This window comes from Pelodiscus sinensis, chromosome 12, assembly GCF_049634645.1.
Source record: "Pelodiscus sinensis isolate JC-2024 chromosome 12, ASM4963464v1, whole genome shotgun sequence".
Taxonomy (NCBI): Eukaryota; Metazoa; Chordata; order Testudines; family Trionychidae; genus Pelodiscus; species Pelodiscus sinensis.
The window spans coordinates 38,247,562-38,273,982 of NC_134722.1; the positions used below are offsets into that span (position 1 = coordinate 38,247,562).

At 43.5% G+C, this 26,421-nt stretch overlaps 1 protein-coding gene across 1 annotated transcript in view; it reads right to left on the minus strand.

Moving 5' to 3' along the window:
- The window catches only part of NECAB2 (N-terminal EF-hand calcium binding protein 2), a 378,362-nt gene extending 361,637 nt beyond the window's left edge, over positions 1-16,725 (minus strand). Inside the window, exon 1 of the mRNA XM_006133911.4 lies at positions 16,465-16,725. Within this exon, the coding sequence (XP_006133973.1) occupies positions 16,465-16,689 (225 nt within the window). The 5' untranslated portion in view covers positions 16,690-16,725. The remainder of the gene's footprint in view (positions 1-16,464) is intronic.
- Positions 16,726-26,421: the final 9,696 nt, after the last annotated feature.

Here is a 26,421-nt window from a genome sequence, read left to right on the forward strand (position 1 = left end):
CACAGCAATAATAACAAGGAACTCATATGAAGATTGTCTTCATAGGTAACTCAAACAAATAACTGGAAGCACAGGCTTTTCCATATATTGTTGCAAAATTCACATATTCCGTATGAAAAGGGAAATCATCATCATCATCTCCTCTTTAAGCCTGAGCTCGTTACTTTGGACCAGAAAGGAGAACTTTGCTAAACAACAGAAGGATTTTGTTGTGGAGGGAGTAACAGCTGTAGCAGTTAACTCGTGGCAGTCATAAAATGAATTCTTACTTTCTGAGTCATAAATTCATTAAAAAAAAAGAAAAAAAAAAGGAGAAAGTGCTGCATGAAAGGAGGAATGCAGGAGGCAAATAGAACAGCACAATGTGGGTATGTCTACACCGCCACCCTAGTTTGAACTACAGTGGCAGTGTAGACATACCCTGTGTTACTTAAATTAACACTATTTAATTAACATTAAATCAATGTTCTACCTAGATATCTCCTATCCTTTGCTAGAGAAAGCTCAAAATGGACACTGAACAAAAACAATGACTCAATATTTTATAATATTAAGAATGGACACCCCACTTCTAATACAGTAAGCTCCACATTACCAAAATAAAACCACTCTCAAAATTCAAGCCTTGGAGAGAAGGCAACAGAGATTGGCCCACTAGCAGTTTCTACATCCAGGCCCTGCAGGATTTGTCTTGTGTAACCAGTATCAGCTGGACCCAGTGGGCTTAATTCAGCCTCAGTTTAAATAATTTTTGAGGTTCAGCCAGTGGGATGAACATAAAACTCCTAGGAGAGTATGCACACACACAGACATTTACCAAGAGAAGGTCAATGTGTATGCATTAACAAAGGACCCAACTCTTCATTCACACACAGCACAAATCCAAACTCAAGCTGTAAAGAGGTTCATAAGTTCAATTAGCTTCCCGTCCACCTCTCTTGCTGTTCCTGTTTAATAAAGGGTTAGGGGGGGAAAACCCCAATCAAATACTGAGAAGGACACTTCTTGCAATCACCTCCACCTGGCCACACAGGGAATACTCGAACCATTCAAGTAGGCCTGTTCATGAGAGTTAACTATCCACTTTTGCAACCCCAACAAGATTTAATTACCATTTGAATAGGCATATGGGCAGCATTACAGTTTTACTTTTGCATCCCTTCCTAAAGGGAGCTTGTGGCAAGTGGGGTTGCTCCATAGCCCTCCTATGAAACCCCACAAGGTACTGTCCGGTGCTCTCTGCCTTCCCCTAGCCTGTTTGGCACATGGAGGTCTTGCCATAAGTTTGGCATCAGTCTCTAAACAGTTAGATTTTTTTTTTAAATCTGAATTTGGATGTCTATACCTTTAAATAAAGAATGTAAACCTCAAAGGTAAGTGCTTAGCTGCCGTGCTGAGAGATAGGCCCTGGCCTGGCCCATGGGTTCTGACCTAGCACTGAGAAGTTCCTCTCCTGTCCTAGTGATACCTCACATTACCCCTAAGAAGGAGACAAGACTTCTTAACTGGCCTGCTGGCTCCCAATTGGTCAGTGTCTCCACCCAGCCCATCTTAGCCACTGGCATACTCATGTTGGCAGCGTGTTCAAAAGTGGGTTTTTCCATCAGCAGGGTTTGTCACGGTGCTGTGGCCTTCAGCATAGGGGTGCCAGGTGTCCAGTTTTCAACTGGAACATCTGGCCAAAAAGGCACCTTGGCAGCTCTACTTATTAAAAGATCAGCTCTCTACTGGGCTCCATGCAGCCTCATCCTGGAGATCACACCCCCAGCCAGAGCCCTCATCTCCCCCTGCACCCTTGCTTCAGTCAAGCGAAAATGAGCAAGTGAGGGAGAGCAAGCAACAGAGGCAAGGGGGATGGAATGAGCAGAGTTGAGGCCTTGCGGGCGGGGCATGACAAGGGTGTTCAGTTCTGTGTGATTAGAAAGTTGGTAGCCCTGCTCCAGAGGAGGCCAGAGGCCTGACAGATCACATCACTGGGCCTTCGGAACAGTAGCATCACAGGGCCCTCTGTTAAAACGTCATCAGTTCTGCCAGTCATGGGCAGGGTGCACTGGGGACAGGGCTGACGCTGAGTTTCTGTGTAAATGGACCTAGACAGCAATTGATCCCTTAGAAATGGTCCCATGGAAGGGGTAAACCCTACACCCAATGGAGTGACTTAAGGAGACATCTCCACAATGAGCAGGTCAGAGAAGTCCTCCATTCCAGGCCCCATTCTTGTGGGTTTCCTGTGATCCCATTGACTTCAGGTTTTCAGAACTGGGCCATATGTTGGGCAGCCTGCAAAGGGCATACCTATCCAATCATTTTAGTGGGTAACATTGCTTTGCATGTATCTGGGTTATAGTATGGAGCTGCACAATAAACAATAGAAGACTAAATCAAGAGATTAGCCCCATTTAATGTCTTCTGTTTGACTAGGACAGGTTAATCCACAGGGCCATTGGAAACAGCCCTCTAAACAATACCCACTGCATGTTGCCTCTGGTATGCAATGTTTTTCTTTTCCTCTTTTCTTCTTGCTCACACAGGATCAGCAGATGTTACTTTTTTGTTTTAAATGCTGATTTATTTCCTTCCTTCCTTCCAATTATCAAACACGCTATATAAATTGTAATGAAGAAGTAGTAATGTATGAGGTATTCTTTTCTTAAAAGCGTGATGGTCAGATAGGGAAAATAAACAGTAGTAAGAAATGTAGATGTTTAACAATGTTTTAGGACAAGTAAAGAACTGTTTGATGGTTTGGTTCTCATCTCATTGAAATCCAAAGAAGAAAAGATTTTCCTCCAAATTTATTGCCCTGAGAAATATATTATTGAGAGTATAGTCTAGGGGGAAAAGTCCCATATAGAAGACCAGACTTTCTCAAACATAAACAATATGTTCAAGGACGGATTAAGTGCAAAACATGACCCAGCTCAGGTGTACAGTGGAACGAGGTGTACAGCTAGTTCGGATTAGAAGCCTAATCCGAACTAGCTAGTTCGTGCCGCATGTAGCCACGCGGCACGGACTCCGAACTAGCCGGCATTTAAAAATGGCGCCGGCCGGCTTCATGCAAATGAAGCCCAGGAAATTCAAATCCCGGGCTTCATTTGCAACTGTGGATGACTACATTACCCCCGCTAGTTCGAACTAGCGGGGTAGTGTAGACATACCCTAACAGATTTATTGGTGATAGAAATGTAGCCGTGTTAGTCTGGTGTAGCTGAAACAAAATACAGGACTTTGTAGCACTTTAAAGACTAACAAGATGGTTTATTAGATTATGAGCTTTCATGGGCCAGACCCACTTCCTCAGATCAAATAGTGGAAGAAAATAGTCACAGCCATATATACCAAAGGATACAATTAAAAAAAATGAACACATATGAAAAGGACAAATCACAGAAGGGGGATGCGAGGGGGGGGGGGGGGGAGGAAGGTGAATGCCTGTGAGTTAATGATATTAGAGGTGAGGAAGGGTAGATGTCTGTGAGTTAATAGTATTAGAGGTGATAATTGGGGAAGCTATCTTTGAATGGGTAAGATAGCTGGGGTCTTTGTTCAGCCCCCTGCGGAGAGTGTCGAATTTTAGCATGAATGCCAGTTCAGAGGATTCCCTTTCAAGTGCAGATTTGAATGTCTTCTGAAGTAGGATGCAGGTGAGTAGGTCATTGAGACAGTGTCCTCTCCGGTTGAAATGGAGCATCTATACATTAGTCTATAAGGTGCCACAGGACTCCTTGTCACTTTTTCAGATTCAGACTAACACGGCTATCCCTCTGATATATCACACTCAAGTAATTGCATAACAAGGAAAGGAGGCAGTTCATGAGGCAAGATCCAGACCCTGGTCTCAACTCCCAACACAGTCTAGGCTGCAGTCTGAAGTGGCTGCTAATGAGTTAGTGCTTCTGGTAAACACAAATCCACCACTAACCAATGCCACACTAACACATGAGAGTGCAAAGATCAAGCATGTGAGGAAGTGAAATCCTTCACTTAGCTGCTCCATCAGCAGCTCTGGTCCACAGCTTAAGTAGTGGCTAGGGTATTGCACTTCCCTCCAAACCAGGATGTATTAAATTTGCCATACTTTACATGTTTGCTAGTTGTAAACATTTATTTAATGTCATTTGTTGATTCTCAGTGTAGCTTGTCTATGGAATTATATTCAAAACAGAACTACAGTTTTAGAAAATGCACTCACGTTTCTATAAACATAAATCCTCCATTACAAAACTATTGATAATACAGAACTGCTTTGGAAGTGCCTCTGTGGATCCTTAACACAGCAATTCCCTTTCTTAAATCGTTACAAGCAAATTCTTCACTCTATCAACACTGATTGCAGTAGTCACTGATGGTGGAATTGGATTAGCTGTGAAAGTGACCCAGACTAGAATGTTTAGGAAGACAGGCAGTCAAGATGGAGAACGGGACTGAAGGGACATGGCTACAAAAAAAAAAAAAAAAAGGGATCAGATCTGGATTAAGGCTACTGGCCTGTACATGGGGCTCCAGATCCTGGAGTCAGGGATTATATCAGAAGTTAAGATTTAATGTTTTGTAACAGGAAGCTCTTTGCCCTCAAGGTTAAGAAAGGGTTTGAAAACATGACAGGAGATTAATCAATGAGCTGCCATCATTTGTCTCAATGGGGTATTAATTCCCAAAAGTACTGCTTTGGATGCCTCCTTCGTACCCTGCCAACAGTGTGTGTGTGTGACAGGAGAGAAGCACCATTCATCCAGATACACCCCAGCAGCAGGGATAAGCTCTGTAGGGACTCTGCTGCTACCCCTGCCTCTCTGGGATAGGGGCGGGGAGGGAGGAGAGAGGGAACTGGGGCTGTTATCTCTGTGACTTCCAAAGAAAGAGGAGCCCTACTGTCAAGAAAGGACCCATGTGCGATTGCCTCAGTCTTTCTGGGATGGGAGGACAACCGCACCACCAAAAACATGTGACAGTGCAAGGAGGCAGAGCCGGAGCCTAGACAGGTTCGTTGTCAGGATGTGCCTATGTCTCCAGATTGTCTTAATCCAGGGGACTACATCTAGGAGGAGTTGTGAAAGACCAGGAATATGGCTAAGCTGAGGGCTCCATTCAATTCAATGCAGAGCTGGAGAATGGAAACATAAAATGTAAGGAGGAATGTCACCCTGCTTTTATAGGCTTGCCCCTCATGGTGGTATTTGAGCCCCGATGCCCTGGTTAGTCTGGGCTGTAAAAAACAGATTGGGGGACTCAATTATAACCCCTTGACACAAAGGTCCCACAGTACCAAAACTTTGAGATCGGAGCATCATTTTGACCTGTCACCCAACCAGAAATATTACGAAGAGAGAAACACCTGGATCCTTTCCCTCCGGGTCAGTTCCTGCAAAAAGCGTGCTGTAGAACTGCATCTATTGCAAAGTGTGATCTCTCTGGATTTGCAGAGACATTGTTTGTGCCATTTTAAACTTAGCAGAAGTCACTTAGACTTTGTCAAGGCAACTTTACTGGAGGTCACAAGAACTAGAGGAGACTGAATATTAATGGATAAATTCTGCCCTTAATACCATGCATGTGGCCCCATTAGCTTCATCCCAATGACTGAGACCAGCGTGTGACCACTGGGAGTCCAGGAAAGCATACATGCTTACGTTACTTAGGCATGGACTCAGATGATTAGGAATGTCCTCTCCATCCCATTCCCTCTAGTTCTCTGATTGTCAGGCTCACCTGCCATTTTCAAGAAATAAACAGCATATTCTTTCTGAAACAAAAATACTGCCTTTATCACATTCAGCATATGATTCTCCAACAGTTTTCTAAATGTATTAGCCTAAAGATTTGGGTAAGTTAATCCATTGTGCAAATCCACTGACTTCACTGCCGTTACGCAAGCCATAAACAATTGTTTACAAAATATTAACAGGGCACTAGTCCATTTTAGCAACCAGCTGAGCTCAAAAGCTTTTTTTTTTTTTTTGGTAGTAAAATTAGCCTTTACTTTAAAGACTGGCCAAAAAAAAAAAAGCACAGGTAAAACAGAAATTAAATTATGTCTTTATTTTTCTTATAAGCAGCAGCTTCACATATTTTTACAATAATATTTGGGATGACAACTTTTTAAAAAAACTAAACCACTAATTTCACCCTTAAGCAGTTTAAAGCAGCTGCAATACTAACCATCTGGAAAAATCAGGTTTTATAGTGTAAATAATCAATTCTGCCTAGCATGCCCTCAAAGCTTTGGGGTACAAATCTGCCAACACTGGAGGTTGCTTAATTATGGTTTTCTTGGCAATTACACTCATTTCTCACAATCACTTCCTTAAGTCAAAAAGTTATTATACTTCCTGTGGGGTTTTTATTATTCCTGCAGAAGGTTAATATGATGGGCTGAAAGGTTAAAATAAAATAAAAAAATCACGATTCAATAGCAGTTTCATTTCCTATGCTATTACAGAAGAATAAGCAAGGTGTGACAAAATCCACTGAAGGAGCCTCTAGGGAAGAGGGCAAAAAAGAAAATTAAAATGTTCAGTTATATTAAAAAAGTCTCATCAGTAGTTATCTCAGGAGTGGGCACGAGGCTTCCAGCAGACTGGATCTGGCCTGCTTAGTCACTGGATCCAGCCTGTGGCCACCCCGCCAAAACCCTTACACAGAGAGCAGCTCACTCATTGAATAGCAGGCTGCTCTCCACTCTGGACTTCCCAGGAGAAACGAGGGAGACTTTGCACACTCCTCCCACCCCCCAGTAAAATCTCTCAGCTCCCATTGGCCAATTTTCCCACTGGCCAATAGGTAAGTGTCTCCTAGCCAGAGCCTGCTTCTAGCACCCCACCCCTCTTTCCCCCCAACTACCTGCCCCAGGCCACCACCCAAAACCTTTCCTCCTTCTCCCAGGTCACAATTCCCTTCCAAACCCTTCAGCCCCTCCTATAACCCTCCCCTAGGTCAGAATTTTCTCCTGCACCTATACCCTCTCCCTGACACTGTACCCCATTCCCCTACCCCTGGACACCACCCAAACCCTCTGCACCCCCTTCTACCAGGTCACAACTCCCTCCCAGACCCTGTACCCCCTGCTAGAGCCCTCCCCCAGGCTAGAATCCTCTCCTGCGCCCTTACCCCCTCCTGGACCCTGCACCTCAAGTCCTGCCCTGGATCACAACCCTCTCCTTCACCCAAACTCCCACTCAGACTCCACACCCCCTCCTGTACCCCAGACGCTTACGCCAAGCTCCCTTCTTCATCCAACTTCCATTCTAGACTCCACACTCCCTCTATAGAAGTGCAGCCCTTGACCACTTCCCAAAATCGTGGAGTGGCCCCCCTATTAAAAATTATTGCCCACCCCTGTGTTATCTGTATTATTAACTTTCTGTACATGCACAATACTGCGACGGTCTTTCCGAATTACTCTCTCATTAAATTAACCTTGGCGCTTCATGAGATCCATGGAGAGTGGTACTGTGAGGTTTCTGCTTCTGAATCAGGTGTGGCAAAATAAATCTTTCCTTAGCTCTCCCACCCAGACCGTTGTAGGTAAACGCCCATCTCATGATTGCAGGAGGAACGATGCTTCTTCCATTATTCACATAAAAACAATAAGACCCAGCAGCCACACAGTTTTTGGCCCTCAGGAGCTACGCATGGGCTGATATGGTCAGCCAACGTCACCAACTCCCACAGAAAAAAGGGAAGAGGTGACTCAGTCATTGCACACCTTCCTCTGAACACTGAAATATTGTCCCACGTGGCATTCTGGGCCTCTATTTTGGGGATACTGTTTTCAGGAGAAACTACTCAGGGGACCTCTATGCTGCAGCTAAGCGCATACTTCCCAGTGTGAGCAGACATACACATTAGCTCAAGGAGAGCTAGCACACTGAAAATAGCAGTAAAGCCAGGGGTGGCATGGGCGGCATTTCAGGCTAGCCACCCACCCAGAGCTCCCTAGGTACATACTCAGGCTACTAACTTACACTGTCTCCCCTGACTACACCACTATTTGTAGAGTGCTAAGCTCCAGCAGAGGTAACACACCAGCCTCGTTGCACAGGGAAGCATGCTTCCTGCTGCAGTGTAGATGTAACCGCCACCAGGCAGATTTGAATCGGGAACTTCTGGAGCTTAGTACTCTGGGACCGCTTGAGCAAAAAGCCAGAAGGCTCTCAGCTTAGGCTGTAGAGCTCCCCTGTTTTTACCTCGCACTGTAAGTGGTCTAAGTGCCTCTGCATGAGATAGTGAACCACACCTACTAGGTGTGTGGGTTACATAGACATGCCCTAAGTCATTACAGATCTTATCCTACTGAAGAGCCTACTTTTCACAAGACCATGGATTGCAAACCAAGGTGTCCCAGACAAGTTCTTATTTCAGTATTTATCCCCTGCCTAATTTATATTCCCCTTGCAGTTTCACCTGGCTAAGAGACAATCCCAAAACATAAAATGGACACCTTTCCTGCAGGAAGAAAGGGTTTTCCATTTTCTAACAGTGAATTTCTATAGAATTCATGCACTAGGGCAGGAAACCTTTTGGGGGGGAAACGTGTAAGAGATGGGCAGTGACTACATTTCAGAGGTGGCTGGCAAGATTTTCATACGCTTCAGAGTGGAAGCCAAATTAGTCTGTAACCAGAAAAACTTAAAAAATAACTAATAGTCTAGCCGCACCTTAAAGACTAACAAAACATGTAGTTGGTATCATGAGCTTTCGTGGGCACAACTCACTTCTTCAGATGATTAGAATATTAAAAGTTGAGATCCAAGAATAAATAAGAATGTGATCACTGCAGGACCCGAGGGGGGGGGGGGGCCTCAAAAGGTGGATGGTACACCATGATTTGGGACCAACCAAAAGCAGGCTCAGGGCTGCTCTAAGTTGTATCGGGATGTTGATGGCTTCTGGCAGCCAAGGGTAGACATGCCACTAGAGTCCCATTGTCAGAGGTACCCTCAGAAAGCAAATTAAGCCAGAGCACCACAAAGGGATTTAGTAGAGATTTCAAATCTGGCCTCTAGTCCCTTCAATTGCTCACCTCTCAAAGGAATTCTTATGCTCATTTGCATTCAATCATTTGTTTTCCAATATTAATTCAGTTACAGACACTTTCCACCCACCATGATCTTTAAAGATTTTTCTTGCTCCCACTACCATCATTTCTGGTTGTCTTCTTAGCAATGCAAGTACCTATGCACTCTGTCTCCTTCCTACTTGTTGAATTATCAGGTGGATGTGAATCTTACAGGGTATCAAGAAGTGCTATTAGTGCAAAGAGATATGATACTAAGATGGCACAGCTAGACCAGAACAAGCATCTGCAGAAGGGCTGTTAATAGCTGGATTACAAAGGATACTATCCTCTCCTTTTCTTTTTCCTGGGAAAGAGGGTATGGGGTGGGGGGGGGGGGGAGGAGGCTACCTATGCATTCAGCAAGGATCTAAGTGACACTTCAAAAGGTACAATTTCATAACAGCTGAATATGAGGGCAGGTTTCAAAAGGACACTTCCACACAAAGATATGTTGGATTTAATTGTCCCATAGATATCTATGGTTTAACATCATCTGTACTTCAACTCCAAGCTTCATTGACTTGCAGGTGTGAAATGTTAGCTTGCTATGGCAACCTTTTCCCAAAGCAGGTGTTGTGTTGGAAAAAGGGATCATTTATGCTTCACCCTTCCTATTAATTTTCAAAGGGAGCTTTTCCATGTGTGGCTAGATCCTGCACTGGAAGTCTCAATGAATTCCAGACCAGATACAGAGGAGTCCACCCTCCATATTGTTCAGTGGAGCATTTTATTTTTACTTTCAATATTTTAGTACTAGTGAAAGATCTGATGGCCTTTTATTACTGCACAGAACAGACACCATACAGACAGCGATGCAAGATCCCTCTCCTGCCCACATCCCAATAGACTAACTGTATAGCATTCCCACAGGGAACTTCTCCTCTGACCTTGGGGGAGCTCTAGGTCCTTTTACTTCTTTGCCCCCAACAAGAAAACCAACCAGAAAGTCAAGACAACAGTGGTGCAGGAAGATGTAGAACAGGAACTGGCCTTAGATCAACCACTCAATCTTACAGGGCATATGAGTGGTCCTGAAGTTGAGAAATTATACCTGAATATGCATATTGTGCCCAATCTTTAGCTGACCTCTGCTCCTCTCCACTCTCCCCTGCTCTCCGCCTCCTGGATCACATTAACACTGTTGAGGTCAGGGTGTTCTGAGAAACTGGAAAGCTTTCAGAGTTTATAAGTGGAGGCTGAAAAGAAAGGACATTCTCAGAGAGAAATGATCCGAGTTTCAAGGTTGAAGGAGAGAGGAGAGGAGAAAAAATGAATAAATTAAAAAACAGAGGAGGAGAACAGAGCCAGGCAAAAGGGGAGTAGGAAAAAATATTGCAAATGAGATTAATAGTTAGAGTTAGATTAGAGACTAGGGGAGAGAGAGAAAGAATTGCTAAAAATGTTGGTTCTTTGTTTTGCATTTGGGAAGTCACTGCTAGACAGAAACCAAATTCTTCCCAATGTTACATCTATGCAGCCCCATTGAAGTCAATAAAAGAAGTTTTGAAAGTGTCATTTAAGGTATTATTTGGATATAGAGCGGATTAATAAAGAACTGGGAAATATGGAAAGAGATTGACAAGAAGCAATCCCTAATCAGAAGTGTTAGAAAATGGAGAGAACATTGTTCCACTAGTCAATCTACTTTATGGGCCAGGTTTTCAAGGGAGCACAGCCTATCATATGTGAGCTTTTGTGAAATCTGGCTGAGCACTTTTGAAAGATGGGCACTTAATAGCATGTCAAGTGGGAAATGGGCTCTTATAAAAATCTGACCCCATGTATTTAAACTGCATGGGACCCACCTGCCTAAAGTTCAATGTTGATCATCACCGTTTGATGCTATTTTATCTATGAATTAAGCTATGCTATTAATATGATTAATTCAATTATAGCTTTGTTTTGGTGTTAACTTCAGCCACTACTGTTGTGCTTTTAATAAAAAAGCAGAAGTGCAGGAAGCAATTGATAGCAAAGCTCTGTAAATGGGGTCTGCGTTCTGATCAGGCAGAATTATAAATGGTTCTCTCTAGATATGTCTGCTGCCAGCATTTCTTCCAATTTAAGTTTTACATGGCGTTTGTGAGAGAGAAGAAAGGAAGGAAGGAAGGATCAGAACTTTGGTTGGCCAGATTCATGAGGTTTGGAATGCTTGGGTACTAGTACTGGATCAAATACTGATAGCTAGAATGAATGCTGCAGTACCATCTTAATGTAGTTACCATCCCATCTGGGAATCACAAAGACCAATTTAGTAAACTACATGCTCAAATGTTATAAATAATTGATCCATGGGGAAGATTTGTATTTGTTAAGTTGGGTGCTCCCCAAAAAGACTGCTCAGAGATCACTGGTATTATATACTATGGATATGGCATATTATACAAAATTACCAATTCCAGATATGCTTCACATTGCTGTTATGCATCAAAGTACAAACAGGTGCAAATAGAATCATGCAGTTTAAATTTAATCTGCAATTTTGTGTTATATTTTAACACCTGGAATGCCAGAATCTTAAACACTATCAACTATTTTATTCACCCAAAAGGATGTACAAGAGCCTGGTGTGAAACTTAAAAATATACTGCAAGGAAAATGTGGACCTTAAACAATGTATGTCATGTTCCCGATGGAGACTGTGAGATCTTGCCAGTTCTACCTCCTCCATTTTATCCTTCCTTGATCTCCAAGGTCCCACATGACTGCCATTGCCTTGTTGTGGTTTAGCATAGGGCAGTTTCTTCATAACCATCAATGTTTTTTAATAATCACATCAAGGGATCACTTATAAATAACAGACAATCCCCAATTCTCCCCTTCCCTATCCACGCCATTGTCTTTACAGGGCTCCTGTCACTATGGCATAGCAAAAAGAGGCCATGAGTAAGTAACAAATTAACAAGAAGATAACATAGGAATCTTCTACTAAGCCCAACAGGTCATATCAGCTTCCAAATTGGTATTAAATAGTCCATTATATTCTATGTGGGGGCTTTTATTAAGTCATTTTCTTAAGTCATCTAGTAAATGTGTAAAGTAAAAAGTTAAATTTGTAGATTCAGTCAAATAGTCATGCCAAAAAAAGCTGCATTCCAACACCATTCTATGTGGAAGGTATATTGCACATGCATTTTTTATCTTGCTGCCTGCACAGTACTTATTTCTTAAATGCCTAGATAGTTGCTCTGAACTTGAAGAAAGGGTATCAGGGATGCATGAGTCAAAGGAAATTCAGAGCAAGCAAAAGAATAAAGATAATGGAAATAAGTAACATGGATATTTTGTAAGTTTCAGAACAGGCATTTGAGCTGAGTGACTAATTCATAAGCCACAATAAACAATTTTAATCATCTGATTTTTTAGTTGCCAGTGAACAGGTTGTGATTTGCTTGGATTTGGTATTCAAATACATTTAATTAATTTTTTCACATATCATTTATTCTACAGTTTTCTTCTCAGAATTCAAACTATGTTACTTAGTTGTGACTAGTCAAATAAGTCATATGGTATATTTTATTCCCTGCATGAATTAATGGAACTTTCTGGTGCTAATGCTCCTAGAAAGAGAATAAGTTTCTTCCATGAGAATCCGAGTGTGTGATCTTAAATTTATTTTTATCAAACAGTTGGTAGAATAAAAGTTCATGGAAAGCAAGGACATAAAGGGCATAAACTACTGAGAGGAAGGATGAGCTTATGGTTAGGTCATTAGAAAAGCACTGGGGAACCACAAATTCCATTCCCAGCTCTCCTACAGACTTTTTTTTGAAAAATTTCATTGCACCCTAAGTTTCAGATCTGTAAAATGGAGATAATATTTCATTTCCCCCATCCTTTGTCTAATTTGTCTCGATTGTAAGCTCTGTTGCGTGAGAACTGTCTCAGGAGATTCTTGCAAAGAAACTATGATAGTGGAAGTTCCGGTGAAGTATTTGCTATAGTTATAAATAACCAAGATAAAGCAAACATTTAAAGAACAAAAAAAAAATGCTGAAATGATTTTGTAGAATTCACCCAATTCTACTTTCAAACACATAAGAGATAATGCAAAAAAGCCGATCTAACTGAAAAGCAAAACAATGATTCAGATACAGATGAATGTGGCGTGCATTATCATTTGTTTCATTTTTCTGTGGTTGCAAAATTTTACAAGTTTATATTTCTCATATCAAATATCTTCTTTTTCCATTTTAAAAAAATTAGGACATTTAATGGAACTTAACATTAATGTGTGTTTTAAAACTGTGACAATATTTTCCACCTATGGGGCACCTGGTCAGGGCAAAATACTGTTGTTTGAGTGACTGTATCATCTATGCTGGTATCACAGGTAACCATTTTCAGTAGATGGAGAGAAAAAAATCAGATCCACAAAAACACATTAGTTGATTAGATGTTATACATCAAATATTTCTAAATGGCAGCCCACTAAAATGTAGATTGGGAGCAACATTTAATTGTATTACTTAGGCCAAAGACAATCAGAAGAAGATTAATTTGACACAACTAATTAACTCATAAACCCATCGTCTCTTTCAATTTGAGCCCAGAATTGGGCTTAGATCACAAATAAAGTGAGTTTTGTTGTCTCTTGCAGGTGCCAATGCCTGTTGTGGATTATGGCATGATTCAATAAGATTTGTCAGGAAATCTATGGACTAGTATAGAAGAGATATTGTTGGTTTGGACTCAGGGATATTAACAGACTCTAGCTACTAGCTATTTTTTTATGATCACTACAGGTTTATGGTTATATTTTTTTAAAGATGGAAGACTGCAAAACTGATGTGTATGTTTTATTTATTACATGCCACCATATCAGAAACTATAATATAACAGTTTTCATTATATTTTCTTCAGGAGTTGCCTGTACTGCCCCCCCCCCCCCCAACTCTGTTCTCTTTTAATTCCATTTAAATGCAAATAATTTACTAAAACAGCTAACAGAAAATATTAAAAAGTATTAAATACACATTCCATAACAATACTGACATAAATGTCACAAACTACTTGCATGTGCTAAAAACAACTGTGTGAAAGTCATAATATACCTGTCCTTAATTTTTCGTTTCACTATTCTTCAGAGAGTTCTATATTTTTGGTGAAAATGCTATTAAGAAAAGTTTCAAAGTTTACTTGTAGAGGTGCAAGTTATTTAACTGGTATGAAATAGGACTATGGATAAACATGAGATGTAAAGATTGTTAAATTACCTAAGTTCTTATACTAGGATTCTATGATTAAAAATTGAGATTATTATAGTCATAAGAACAGCAGAGAAGAAAATTTGAGAAAACCTAATTATATTTAACAAGCATCATGACGCACATAATGAGAACATGTCCTAACCTCTCAAGAAAAGAACACTGCAAAAGGTAATCTGTGTAATCACCTTTATTTTTCAAAGGAATCTAGAATTCATGCCTGATACAGAATGGCTATGTTTCCCCCAAGTTATTCATTTAATTACTAAATTAAATTTAATTCCTGTCTGAAATTTACTTGCCTGAGCCTTGGGAGATTAATAGTTATTTTATTCTGTAACAAATTCCCTTTTTAAAAAACTTCTGCTTAATGTAAGAATATGCTAATTTTTTGCTTAGTTGAGAGAAGAAATCTACCCCAAAGGTTGGAATGAACTCATTTACTATGTATCCCTTACTGTCAAGGATTTTATTACAATTAATATCTCCTATACTTTTCTTTCATATTTAAGTATCTCAAATACGGCAAGTCTACACAGCAGGGTAAAAGCCAAATTCAATTATGCAACTTGAGCTATATCAATTGTGTAACTAAAGTAGAAATATTTTAATTGGACTTTTGGTTCTGTCTACCCAGCAGGAAGTAAAAGAAAGAACACTCTTCCTTTGACTTCCCTTACTCCCCATAAAATGAGTGTTACAGGAGTTGGAGTAAGAAATCCTTCGACTTGCCATTATTTCAAAATATGGCTTGCAGTGTAGACACACTCATTGTTATTTCAGAATAACATCAGTGATTCCTAAATAATGCTGCTGTGCAGACATAGCCACACAGATTTCATGTAGATTGAAATATCTAATGCTTAATGTACCTTTAAATGCCAAATCATCAAACTCATGTGAGGCTTAACATTCAAAAACATCCACTATTTAGCAGTGGCTCCCAGCCTCTCCAAACTACTGAATCCCTTTCAGGACTCTGATTTGTCTTGTGTACCCCCAAGTTTCACCTCACTTAAAAACGACTTATAAAATCAGAGAAACGTACAAAAAGTGTCACTGCACCATCAAGCAACTTTTCTGTATTTATCATTTATGCCATAAAATAATCATTTGCACCATAAAATAAATCAATTGGAATATAAGCATTGTCCTTACATTTCACTGTATAGGAGATAAAGCAGTATAAATCAGTCATTGTATGAAATTTTAGTTTCTACTGATCTTACTAGTGCTTTTTGGAGCCTATTGTAAAACTAGGTTAGTATCTAAATGAAGCCCTCTGTGTATCCCCAGAGATATATGCACCTCAACTGAAAACTATAATTTCACTGTAGGAAATGTACCAGAAAAAACGCCATGTATTGTGCTTTTTTTAAATTTTCAATAAGAATATATTGGATGTGATAGTCCATTTCCCAAAACTGAAGTGCAATTCCATCACACCGATAAACAAGCAATTTAATCCATGCTTGGGAACCCTGGAACTATTCTTCGGTTTCAGTGTTGTAAAAGTGCCAGAACCTGCCCAGAAAAGAGCACAAACAAGCCTCATGGATCTAATCTCAAACTGCAGAGCAGGTGTTTGCCTTAACATATTGGTCTGAATGGAGGGGCCACCTCGATTTCACTCTTTCTGGCTCCCATCTCTCCCTGCAGCTTTGAGCCACACACCAGATTCTTTGCAGGTCGGCAGGCACGCTGGGAGGAAAAGCCGGGACTGTCCCGGCGACAGAAGGGGGAGGGAGACACTGACACGGCAGAAAGGCGCTCGAGGCGGCTCCCCCGCAAGCCGAGGCTGGCTCGGGCACTGAACGCCCCTAGTGAGCCCGGGCCGGGGGCACTGTCCCGGGCTGCTCGGTGGCGACTCCTGGCAGCCACAGGCGCGGGAGAGATGGAGATCTCAGGGCTGCCCCACTGACCCGGCCGCCTTGCCCCGGGCTCAGCAGCTCCCGCTCAGCCCGCAGGGCCGGGGCCGCTCGCCTCCCAGCTGCACCCAGCCTGGCAAGATTTGCGGCCCCAGCAAGACCCACCCCGCCCGGGTCCCCACCTGCTCCCTGCCCGGCCTCGCTGCTGCAGAGCCGGAAGCGGGGCCGTGCGAAGGGGGCCCGGGGGCAGCTCGCAGCGCCCCCACTTTGCGGCTCTTCGCACCGGCCCGGGCCCCTTCGCTGCTGCCCGTGCCCTGCGGGAACTCACATCCAGGATGACCGAGGTGCCTTTCCTCTGCTCCGGGGGGCAGAAGCCCTGCCCGGCGGCCGCCTGCCCCTCCAGCGGCAGCTCCCGCTCCGAGAGGATGCTCTTGTCGCTCATCTTGGTGACTATCCAGCGGAGCAGCCCGTCCAGCCCCCGGAGCTGCGGCTGCTGCTTGTGGAGGATCTTGTGGACGCTCTCCCTGCAGTAGCGCGCTGCCTGCTCGCACATCTTTCACACAGTCCTCATGCTGGAGCCGGGGTATCCCCTCCCACACAGGCTGCATCACCCTGACAGCCGCCCGCGGCTCGCCCGCAAACCCCTCCCTGCGCACTCCCGGGGGAGCAGCCGGGCCGGGTTCAGGGGTCCCCCGGGAGGGAGAGTGGGGGACGCTGCTTTATGCGGGGTGGTCGGCGCTGCAGCCCTCGGCCCCTTCCTCAGCACCCAGGCTCCCAGCCCTAGGCACTAGCCCCCATTCCTCTGCTACCTCTAGGGCCAGAACCCAAGAGCCTGGCCCCCAGCCCTGGACCCCATCCCCCATTCCTCTGCTACCTCTAGGGCCAGAACCCAAGAGCCCTGGCTCCCAGCCCTGGACCCCATCCCCCATTCCTCTGCCTCCTGTAGGGCCAGAACCCAAGAGCCCTGGCTCCCAGCCCTGGCTCCCAGCCCCCTCCCATTCCTCTGCAGCCTCTAGGGTGAGAAGGCAAGAGCCCTGGCCTCCAGCCCTAGGCACTAGCCTCCAGTCCTCTGCCACACTCAGGGTTAGAATCCACTCGTCCTGACAGCCCAAACTGGAATGGTTGGTGCTATGACCTGGCACACAGGATCACAATACCACACGCATTTGGGTTGCGTGGCCCTGCTGAAGGAGCTAGGAGCTCTCTCTCCCACAAGCTGTTGGAGACAATTTGCTGCATTTTAAAAATACCTCTACTTTGTCTTCATCATTACCAGACCAAAAATTTCAACTCTTTTATGCAGGGCAACTCAGAATGCAGCCTACCTCCACCTCTGGACACAAAGCCCTAACAAAACCAGCCAGCTGGGTTCACTTGGCTCTTTGTAGAGCTGCTAAGCGACCTGCCTTGCTCAACTGGACAAATATTACTAGTCCTATAATGCTGCTTGTGAAGAGAGACACGTTGTGCTGTTTACAAACACAGAACAAGAGATAAATCCTTTGCCAGACGGCCATTAACCCACTTCAGCTTCCTACCAGCACAGACTGATCACACAAAAAATATACAAACTGAAAGGACAATAATGGAGAAAATTAAGAGAAGAGATTGACCCAAGCAGCAAAGGGCAGCTCCAGACTCTCTCACTGTAAACCTCATGGAGTCATCTCTAATTAGAAGTGTACTGCTAGGGTCAGTGCACAGAGCAGATCAGGCTGTGTTTTGATGTTAATTCCAGTGAACTTTGTTTTATTTTGCTATTAGTATGTCAGTGTGCTATTTCAAAATGATTCATCATTATAGATATACATAAATCATATAAATATGCATATATGTTTTAAATATTAATGGTGTCCTCAAGGCTACCTCCTTTCGTGTTACAAGATATTTTGCTTGTAGTTGGCTGAGTTGAGACAGAACTAGGCTTTGTTCCATGATCCTCTATGACTGGGGAGTTCCAAAGCATTTTAATGCACCCACTCTTAATAGAAAAAAATCATGGTTTTGCATGCCATTGATCACCTCCCCTCTGGGCTGTGTATGCAGGGACCACTTAGGGTATGTCTACACTAACCCCCTAGTTCGATCTAGGGAGGCTAATGAGGGCAATCAAAATCCCAAACGAAGCGTGGAATTTAAATATCCCGTGCTTCATTAGCATGTTCCCAGGTGGTCGCCATTTTAGAAATCGCCTAGCCAAAGTAACTGCCCGCATCTACACGCGGCAGTGAAACAGGATTCCGAATTAAAGCCCTAAATCGAATTAGCTGGTAAACCTCATTGCAGGAGGAATACGAGCTAATTCGATTTAGGGCTTTTATTCAGAATCCCGTTTCACTGCTGCGTGTAGACGCGGGCAGTTACTTCGGGCTAGTCAATTTCTAAAATGGCGACCACCCGGGAACATGCTAATGAAGCACGGGATATTTAAATCCTGCACTCGTTTGCAATTTTGGTTGCCCTCATTAGCCTCCCTAGATCGAACTAGGAGGCTAGCGTAGACATACCCTTAGAGCAAACATTTGCGGCAGCTATTGCAATTGCATTTACATGGAAGAAATTTTTCACAGCATTAATGCAACTTTGTACCTGGAAGGAAAGAAGCCACCCAACAGCATATAACCAGCCACTTTTCCATAAATCACCAAAGAAGTACTATACAGAACATTGGTAGTAATTCCAGAATCTCTGCCCTAGGGTACTGGCTCCGGAGTACTAGGCTAATATGAACACTCCAAGCTTCCTTTGAGGATTCTTGGCTAGCCAGCCTCCTTTTATTTGGTGGTCCTCAGTGTTGCCCTGGCCCTTATACTAAGAGCAGGCTGCCATGGACATAGATTGAAGCTGTCCGGGCTCCTTCATGAAAATTTCATTGCTAAGGTTCTGTGCTGATCTCTGCACCTCCGCCCACTTTGAGAGTCACTGTATGTTATAATCCAAGATACTCCTGCACAAAAGGCCTGATCCAACCTGCACATTAATTGCTCTTCCTTTCTCTCTCTTATCATTTAGTATTTTTATAATGGGAGCCCATGCATTGGACTGTGTTGTTTGTCTACACTAGGGACTGTTACACTAAAGCAGCCACTCCAGAGCAAATCCCCTGTGTAGACATACAGAAGTCTACTTCTTGCTTCATCTTTTCTTTGATCAAGTGAACCAGGAAGAAACTTTTTTATTGTTTCATTTCAAAAGCGTAGGTGTTCAGCTGCTGCTTGAAGACAAGAGACGAGGAGCTCAGTTCTCTCTGCTGGAATAAGCATATAATAGCAGTGGGCTCCGGAAATGTGTTATAAATAGAGCACACATAAAGACTGGCAGTGGGATACTACTTTCATCCTCAGTACCCCCTCAGTTAGGCAGTACTTTGGCTGCAGAATTTATTTTTTGCCCAGCAACTCAAAATTAATGACAAAAAATCTGGTTTATTGAAACTGCCTGCAATATGCTAACTGGGCTGTGCTCATTTACAGTGAAATTCATTCCTCTGATGGGGCTAGCATGATACCTATGCACCACTTACGTTCCACATAACCATAAGCCTTACAGCAAAGAAACCATAAGAGAAGACATAAGGTTCATATCTTATCCTTTCTTTGAGCAAGGTGTAAAAGGGACTTCAGTGATATCCGGTCCATCTCCTGGATTTTCCCAAAGCAGTAGCTATCTCCCTTAGAAAATAGCTGTGGGATGGAATTTGACTGGCCATGTTGCCCATTCTGGTTGGAATTTTGAGTGGATTAAAGAATTTGGAGCTGGAAAAGATCAGTTTGGTCAAGCCAGTCTTCCTTATTAGTGGGCAATTGTTCCACAGTGTACTTTTTCTAAATCAGTAGTTTTAAAGTATGTCAAGAGAGGCAACACTTCTCTTGAGAGATTATTCCATAGCTCAGCAGATTGTGCAGTAGTGATAAATACCATAAACTTCTCTATATACCTAATTATACCCCCGTTCACTAAATTATGCCACTTTCTCAATGGTATTTACTTGCTCCAAATATTCATATGTTTATCTTTGCCCTTTAGCCATTCCTTAAAAATGCCATCTTTGCTAAATGCATATGTGAGTAATTCAGTTAGTTATCCTATTTTCCATTTTCAGCTCATGATGATCTCGCATTTATTTGTTATTAAGAATTGTTCGCTGAATACATTTACAAATAATGTCTTTCCAGTGCCTTTTCCTAGCAGTTTGTTATGAGAATTCATTCACACTGGAAACTTTGGGTTCTGTATACAACATGTGGCAAAATAACACTGCCTTCCAGCATAACATGCTAGAAAAAATGTTTTGGTAATATGAAGTGACACTAGAAAAACATTGGCAATTTCCATGGGGCAGCTAAATTTAGGTGGTGGACAATGTATTTTTCACATACAATGCTCATGGGAGCATTGAATTTAGGAGGGAAATATGTAACTGGTGGCTAAATGGCAAAATGCAGATAATTCAGAGTGAAATTAGACACAAGACAGCTACATTTCCCAATGGGCCATGAGAGAGTTAATCAAATAGCTCCCATAAAAGTCAGCATTGGTATGTGGCTACATATGCATTCTCTTTGAAACCTTAGGCAGTGATTTCTTCGTACTGTTGTCAGAAGAATATAAAATGGCAAATGAACTCTAACTCAAACTGCCCTAATGCCTAGCTATTAACGGTACATTTCGCTTGTTTTACCATACCTGGCACTTTAACAAGGAAGCAGTTTGTTTTCTCTTGAGATACCAATATGCAGAGAGATTTTTCCATTTTTTCACCAGAGCAGAGAGTGATATTATTGACAGCTCCCAGTTGCTTTGAAAGCTTAATGGATACAGAGTACCACTTAATTGGAAATATAGTAGAATAAAAAGCAGGGTAACATTTTTCAACAGACCAGCATCCTGTAGCCAGCATGAATTTCATTGAAATTTGCAAATGTTAATTACAGGCCTAGGCAGAACCAGCAAGATACACAGAACTAATTTCAATCGGATGGACCCTGAACTTATGCCAGCCAACTCTAAATCCTCATGGAGACTTTTAATAGCTGTTCCCCTCTTGCGGAATCCTCTAGCTATTGCAGTCAATAATGAGACTGCAGGACTTGCAGTATACCAAAGGCAGCAAACACCAAAATATAGCTATGCCTTCTGTGCTCCTACAAGTATCTTAGGTTAGCCTATTGATCAATGGCCATTTTGGTTTTCATGTTCCTTACCTAGCAGGGCCCTGAACTCCTGGGTACTGATATGGAGGGATCCAGGCCAGCAAACATACATTCACAAGCTATAGTTTTGGCTCCATTTTGGGTTTGCTAACATTTTATTTTTAATTATTTAACTTTCCTATTATTGCACTAACCAAGCACACATTTGACATGCATCTGACGAAGAGGGTCTTTGCCCACAAAAGCTTATGCTCCTACACTTTAGTTAGTCTCTAAGGTGCCACAGGACTCCTCGTCGCTCAAGCACACATAGTATAACCCAGTGGTGAGCAATAATTTTTGACTGGGGGCACTTCAAACATTTTTTAAGAGTGCGGGGCCAGATGCTTCCAGGCTTCCCCACCCACAGACCATGATTGGTCTGAGGGTGGGTGGGCTCCATTGCACCTCCTTCCCACTAAGCACCCATGCCCCTAGCAGGGCAGGAAGAAGCTTCACACGCTCCCCCAGCCCCAGGTTAATTAGAGCCAGGAGGCTGGAGAAGCGCACAAAGTTTCCTCTGCCCTACTTCAAAGTGCAGCGCGTTCCTCACAGGACAGGAGGAGGCTTCGCATGCTTTCCCACCCCCAGGCCAATGAGAGCTTGGGGGCAGGGTGTTATACCTAAAAGTATGATAAGTATGATTGGGCTTTAATGTTTAGCTATTCTTTCAAAATGGAGTCTGTGGGGATGCCATTTTAGATTCCTGTCAAGATGGGTTTCCCGCCAAAGGTTTCCCGCCTTGTTTTCCACTCACCACAGATTTGCACTCGGTGCTTACGTGTTTCTTTGCACACGTCCCTAGGAGCTGTGCACCCTGCTCAGAATTGCACTCAGCCCCTTTTGCACCCAACATTACTATGCACTCAGCCCTCATACTTCTTTTCCCGCCTTAAGGTTAATAAAACCCCCTGCTGAAGCCCAGTTCAGGTTGGTTGGTGGGTTCGTTCCTTCCCTGATCTATACCTGTCCTTAGGGTTGGATCCGAGTGAATGGATTGTCTGTCATCCCTGTTTGTCATGAGCGAATGAGATTGGATTAGTGTCGTTGTGGGCTACATGCTGTCTTTGAGTTAGCTGCTTGTGGAGAAGTCCCTTGTCAGTGATTCTACCGAGACAGTGAAGATCTGGGCACGCTGGATTACAAGTGAAGTATGGAAGGTCCTTCACCTCAGAGTCCAGGAGCCACTGCCCATTAGGAGTCCTCATTGACCAGACCAGAGTGGAAGAGCCTGTAATCTACTATCATGGGATCTCCTCCCTGCTCCTCCGCTGCAGCTTACAATTAGCCAAAGCATTAATGTCATGAGCACCGGCTGTCTACATTCAATCTATTGTAATGTATATACCTTGTGTATCGGGGATTTACTGTCTTCTTTCGCTTCTGGGGTAGGGAGGGATCTGTATTGTTCAAAACTGATATCTTACTGGTTGTTACTTCAAATTATTTACAATATATGGTTTGGCCCCATATTTTGAGTCCAGCTGTTATTTACTGCGAAAAACCACCGGTGATAGATACGGCTTTGGGCGTTCCCTTCTTCTGGGACATTTTAGATCTCAGAAAATCAGAGCGGGCCCTTTAAATTCTAATTAGAAGACCAAATTTAATCGTTACTGTGTCCCAGAGTAACAGGGGAAGTGCACAAAGCTTTCTTTGCCCTGCCCCCGCCCTGCAAGGAGCACACAGCACTTAGAAAAGTGCTGCATGCTCCTAGCAGGGTGGAGGAAACTTTGCACACTCCTCCCACCCCCAGGCCAATCAGTACTTGAGGGCGGGAGAGCGCATGAAGTCTCCTCCTGCCCTGCCAGGAGCATGCGGCACTTCAAAGTGCTACGTGCTCCTGGCAGGGCAGAGGAAACTTCGTGCGCTTCCCCCACCCCCAGACCCTAATTGGCCTAGAAGCGGGGGAGCGGCAGTGCCTTTGTGGGCCAGATCAACCTGCTTGGCGGGCCAGATCCAGCCCACAGAGGCCCTTTTGCCCACCCCTGGTATAATCTGAAATATCACATGCTGATGTCAGAATATTGCAAATAAATAGAGCTTCTGATTTTAGGGCTTCTGGTTTTAAGTGATAAACACTAATTAAATGCCCCCTCCCAAAATCTGTGCTTATCCAATAAACACCAGCAAAAACACCAGAAATGGTTACTTACATCTAAGGGCTTGGCTACACAGAGCAGCAATGTGGAGTACAGGGGTGTGATTTCCAATGCACATTACAATACACTGGATATAAAAAGTTTGAGTAAACCCTGCTGGTGCTCACTACAGGTTCCTTAGTGCACTTTAATGTCATGCTATTTAAAATGCTGTGCTCTCAAAGTGCACTGGAGAACATTACAAAGATTACTTAATGCACGATGCACTACTGTAATCTTACTATATATTTTAGAAATATGCATCTATCGGTCCATCTGTCTGTCCGTGAGTCTGTTTGTTCAAGAACTCCTCCTAAACAGTGGGAGCTAGGACCACCAAATTTAGTATGCAGCTTCCTCTTACCATAACTTACAGCCAGGACAGGGTTTGGTTTTGCCAGGACAATGGAATATGTGTGGGATGTGATTGTTTTGTATCAAACTGAAAGCGGGGTATGACATCAGGGACAGCAAGCACCCCAGTGAGCAGCTGCTGGTGAGCAGCCTGGCCCCCACCACTCTGGCCTGCTTCAGGGACCACGGGGGGGAGGGTGGGCTGCACAGCCGCCGCTGCTCACAGACTGGACTTGTCAGGGTGCACAGACCCTGCGATGGCTCTAGGGAGAAGTTGGCAGGCAAGGTGCAAGGCCTCCTCCCACCCCATGGAGAAGTTGGCAGGTGGGGTTCATAGCCCCCACTACCCTGGGCCAACCCCAGGGAAAAGCTGGCAGCCACTCCCATCCCACACCCTCCGCCTCCCGCCCCCTCTGAACTGTGTGACCGAACTCCTGCACCCCCCACCCCTTTCCCTGAGCCCCTCTTCACTCCCAACCCTGACTCCTGAACTCCCCCACACCATTAGCCACCTTCCCTAAGCCCCCACATCTCCATGGCCCTGCCCTGACTCCTGCATCCCCCACACTGCCAGCTCCCTGCCCTGAAGGACCTAAGCAACACCAGATCAGCCTCCTAGTCAGTGTATATAATGTATACACAGCGCTCAGTACAGCATAGACAAGAAAGCCCTGAAAACCTGATTTATACAAACTAAATAACTGCTTACCCTCAGCGCCGCCAGAATGCACTGAGCCATGGCTTCTCCCCCACTGTTCTCAGAGCCTGGAGTGCAGGACGGTAGCAGCCAGAGTCCTGGGCCCTTTTGAATTGCCGGGCCCCGGGGTAGGTCCCACCCTGGCCTGCTGGCAGGCCTGACTCTACCTAGAGGAGAGTCAGCTGTATAATACTCCTCCCTCCTTAAGTCTTCATGTGTGACTCTAGGGTGCTGGGCCCTACAGATATGCTGGGACCCTACACAGGAGGGCTGCCTTTGTGGTTCTGAGAAGTACCAGAACTCGGTTCTGGTTCCCCCAAAAAAGTGACAGAGCAGCGCTCAGGAGCCGCCCAGCACAAATTGAATGCTGCCTTAACTACTGCAAAAGGAGCAGTTACATATTTTTCACTTGGAAAGAATTGCAGTGAATGGCTTCCTTCAGACCCTGCACGTTTCAATGTAGCCGTTACCTGGATAAGTTATGCAGACACCAAACTATTGCAAAGGGCACTAACTCTAATTGGAAATAACAGGTGATCTGAAGATTCTAACGCCTTCTGAAGAGAGAAAGGGCCAAGGCAGAGATCAGACAAAATGTCTGCATTTCAGCATGAGAGACAGAGAAGGCCACTTTTATCTCCCCTTTTGAAATGTACTTTTTCCCCCTTCCACACAGTGGGGAGTTTTATTTAATTAATAACATCCAACAGGCAAAGCCTACAGTTTCAATTTGAGCAAAATGTCAAGGATGACTGACTAATATTTGCTAATGAGTGATATTAAAGTTAATCCAGGTGTTTGGTTTCAAGAAGAACACCAGTTAAACCAGCACATAAGGAAGAATAGGGCCACAGACGCAATGTTACTTTGTCCAAGCAATAGGAGCATTAACAATTGAAGTCCAGGATAGAGTTTATGGGAGAACTGAGACCAGGTCTGCAGGGATGTCTGACTACATCTGCAGACCTTGAAAAGACAGTACCTTGGTTTAATCTTCTGTGCCCTTCCTAATTTACACTCCGCCCTTGTTTTCAGGCTCAGTATGTGGCCATTCTTCAGCCCTAGCTCTGCTAAAACTTTTCTGTGAAAAGTTTGGGGGAGGGAGGAATGTCATTTAGTCTGAAATGTTTCATTTAATTGTTTAGGTTAAGACAAAACCAACAATTCTCTGGCCCCTTTTCAAGAGCAAAAGTGAAGACACCAACCTTTTCAGATTTCAGAACCCCAAAAAGTATGTGGCTTTCTATTTTTCCCTTAAAATGGGGAAGTTAAGATTGAAATAAACCATCTATGAAATTTTTCAGGTTGGCTAAAAAGCCATTTTCATAAAAAAATGACAGACCTGTGGCAGCAGAGACCACGCGCAACATTTCCTGACTGACAACATGATCACGCAACAATGGAGGCATTTAAAATAATAAATTTATCATTTTTTTTTAATCAGGTAACCTAGTGAAACCTGGTCTGGCCATTCGAAAATTCTCAATCTCTAAAATGAAATCACTACTGTCTGTTGCTCTTTAGCTTGTTTGGCAATATCACACTTACTGTAGATTACCCTAAATAATTTCCTTTGTCTACAAAAGTTAATTCATCTCTGTCTAAAGCACGATATCTAATATGGGTCATGACATTAAGAATAAGTTCCTGAAATATGTTTCATACACAGCCATTTGAAAGGCATATTATTTAAAAGAAAAGTTGGACTTCAGTGAGTTTCATCAAGAAACAACTGAAGTCATAACTTAGTTTCCCCAACTGTTTGCTGCTTCCTTAAAGCAGAAGATTTAAAACGGGAAGGTGTGTCCCTTTAGGGACAGGTGGAGGCATGTTCAGGGAAGCAAGCAGCAATGGCAGGTAGTTTGAACTAGTCCTGCATTGTGGGCTCCAGGCATTTGGGA